This window comes from Centroberyx gerrardi, chromosome 23, assembly GCF_048128805.1.
Source record: "Centroberyx gerrardi isolate f3 chromosome 23, fCenGer3.hap1.cur.20231027, whole genome shotgun sequence".
NCBI classification, from domain to species: domain Eukaryota; kingdom Metazoa; phylum Chordata; class Actinopteri; order Beryciformes; family Berycidae; genus Centroberyx; species Centroberyx gerrardi.
Window position 1 is genome coordinate 3,762,210 of NC_136019.1, and position 3,232 is coordinate 3,765,441.

The 3,232-nt window shown below is 35.8% G+C and overlaps 1 protein-coding gene across 1 annotated transcript in view; it reads right to left on the minus strand.

Moving 5' to 3' along the window:
- Positions 1-305: 305 nt before the first annotated feature.
- The window catches only part of stk26 (serine/threonine protein kinase 26), a 24,158-nt gene continuing 21,231 nt past the window's right edge, over positions 306-3,232 (minus strand). The window contains 3 exon segments of the mRNA XM_071913175.2: positions 306-1,983; positions 2,680-2,816; positions 3,185-3,232. The exon segment at positions 3,185-3,232 is cut by the window's right edge and continues 15 nt beyond it. Coding sequence (XP_071769276.1) covers positions 1,968-1,983; positions 2,680-2,816; positions 3,185-3,232 — 201 coding nt within the window. The 3' untranslated portion in view covers positions 306-1,967.

Here is a 3,232-nt window from a genome sequence, read left to right on the forward strand (position 1 = left end):
AACAAAGCAATCCAATTAAATCCTATCATTGGTTAAACATGCATTCCAACCATGCTAATTATAAAATAATATCCGGAAAAGAAAATTAAGCAAAAGCGCAATTAACAGCAACGTTGTTTTTCTCCAATCACATTGTTAGATAGAAACTACCCATTGTATAAAATTCCCAGAAGTTGCTCTACCAATTCTAATGATGCTACTTTGAATTTTTAATTCAATGCATTGGTAACCGAAAGCCACATTATATTTGGAGACAGTACAAGCTTCTGCCTCAGTCGTATCCTTATCACAGTGAAAATGCCCTCTTTGGTATTATTGCAGTACTATTTACAGTATATTTTATTACAATCTCACAAAGAAGACACAAATTCATCCAACACCGCAAGTTTCTCAATCAAACTTAAATATTTATTCATAAAACTCTAAATCCCCCTACAAAAAGAGTACATTTCTGTAAAATCTTACATCTTTCATTTTACATTTCCCCCCCAAAAAAGCATTTTTGTATCCCTTATGATATATAAAAAGATGAAAATATACAATGACCAAACGTTATAGTGTCTTTGGTACAAAATATCAGTAATACCTTTGATTACAGCTCCCTTCATGCTGAATAGAGCACTCTGGAAAAAGATCTGCGTTACTTTCCAATGATCACAAAAGTGTGTTTTCCCAAACTTTACATGTTAAAAATGACACATCCTTTTCAAGAGCGAGCGGAAGACGTCGTCTGGTTGCTTCGCTTCTGGAAAAACTCAGAAAAGTTTGAAAAAATTCGATGAATTCTTATTTCAATCTCGTGTTTTTGACGTCAAAAATAGTTTTTAATTTTTCAATGATTGATCTACGCAGAACCATATAGATCCCAGGCAACGGCAGAGCCTTGATGAAACCAATGAATGGTCAAATTGCTTCCGTATCCATGGCAACCACCAGAATCCTCCACTGTTACCATTTCTTTAAACAAAAAATTTGACACTGTTGGATCTGCTGCAACCGCCAAAGAGAAATAACTACTGCTGAAGCTGAGAAAACTGAATTTAGCTTTAATCCGCTGTCCCGACAGAATTATCGTTGCTTCATAAGTGGATTATATATAATTGAATAGAATTTATGGGTATAATTTTTGTTGCTGTCATGACCTTTAACCTTTATAAAACAGATAAATAGTAGTAACTGCTGTTTGAGAATGACTGAATACCATCAGGGAACTGTAATGTAAAAGCTTTACCGAAACAACAATAACAATGTATGTAATATTGGCATATAGATTAATCTGTGTCAAGTGCTACTGAACAAATATATAGACATCTACAAGTCAAGGCAAGGCATGACACAATAAATCACTGCTGCTGGGTGAGAAGCTCTTAAATGTTTTGGGGTGTTTTCATGTTTTTGTGAATGGTTTCAATGCAAAACAAGATATTTCCATTAAAACAAAACGTGCTGCCACCTTTTGGAAAATGATTGATAGCAAAAATCTGAAGCAAATTATGCAATTTTTTGTTAAAGGATAGGAGGTAATTTATGTCCTTGGTTGACAAAATGAAGATCCTTTAACAGATTGAATCCTCTATCCCCTTGTTGGAAATTTCTTTTTCCAATAAGGATATATAGCGCTTAGAAAATAAATACTTTATGTGGTCATTTGTGTGCAGAAACCCAGTTTACATTTGAAAAAATGCAAAGCTGTTGATTAGAAAATAAAGATGTTCTTCGCAGGTCCTGCCAAACAGTCTGGGGAGAAAACAGGTCTTCACTCAACAGCAGTGAACATATATACATATATATAGTGTATATATTCCATGTAGTGTGTGTGTGTGTGTGTGTGTGTGTGTGTATGTGTGTGTGTGTGTGTTGAGGAGATATCGCACAGCAAAACTCCTCTATTTCCCATCATCCAGCAGCGTCACCATACGAGGACACAGTCTCTCTTTTTCTGTTTCCATTCCTCATCCATCCCTTCTTCAGTTGGTCGAGAATCTGAGGGCGAACGACAGAGGGAGAGAGAGAGAGAGAGAGAGAGAGAGAGAGAGAGAGAGAGAGAGAGAGAGAGAGAGAGAGAGACTTGGTAAACAAATGATTGGCGAAGAAAGACAAGAACACTGTCTCATTTTTAAAAAAATATTGAGACAGAAACAGAGAGAGAGAAAAAAATAAAGAATGACAGACAAGACAGAAACAATGACAAAGAGAAAAAAGAAAGAAGGAACAAAAGAAAGGCAGAAAAACAAAAAAAATAAAATGGAATAGTGTCAGAAAGAAAGAAAAAGAAAGACAAAAAGATGGAGACAGAGAAATAATGACACGAAGAAAGAAAGAAAGAAAGACAAGACAAAAGGCCACAACAGACAGAAATAACGGCAAAGAAAGACAGAAATAACGACAGAAAAAAAGAGAGAAATAACAGAAAGGAAGAAAAAGAAAGACAAAATGAAGGAGGCAAACAGAAATAATGACAGACAAAGAAAGAAACAAAGAAAGACAAAAGGCCACAAGACAGAAATAACGAAAAGAAACAAATAACAGAAAGGAAGAAAAAGTAAAGTAAAGAATGAAAGAAAGAAAGACGGAAGGAAGGAAGAGGAATGGATGACAGAAGACAAAGAAAACTCAAAGAAAAGGTGGAAAAAAGGATGGGATAGATGGAGAGAGAGAGAGAGGAGACGATCGACGTACTTCTGGAACCTGGCGATGATGTGTGTGACCATCCTGTCTGTGATTCCCGGGCAAACCTCCTCGGCCAATCGGATGTTGCGCTCCAGCTCCTCGATGGCCGATCGCTGCTCAGAGTGGTCCTTGTACGGCTGCTTCAACTACAGAAGAAGAAGATACAAAACAGAGTGTGTTTTTATCCGTGTGTGTGTGTGTGTGTCTCTTTAAAATGATGTTTCTGACCAACCTGGAGAATTTCCAGTGTATTGATTACTTTGTCATGATTTTACAGTCAGTTGAACTTTTTTGTGCACATTTTTGAAAATTGATAGATTAATAACTTGGCCATTTTTGGACTGATCCCTTAGCTTTTTTTTTTTTTTTTTTTTTTTTTTTTTTTTAAGCATAGGCTAAATAAAGGCAGACCCAATTAATTTACTTGCCAAATTTTATGTCATTCTGACCTGGGGTTCATGAGAAGAAGATTTTTTTTTTTTTTAAAGAATTGAAAGTGTGTGTTTGTACTAACCTCAGTGAAGACAGGAGAGATGACTGTAGTCAGACTGGTGGATTTACT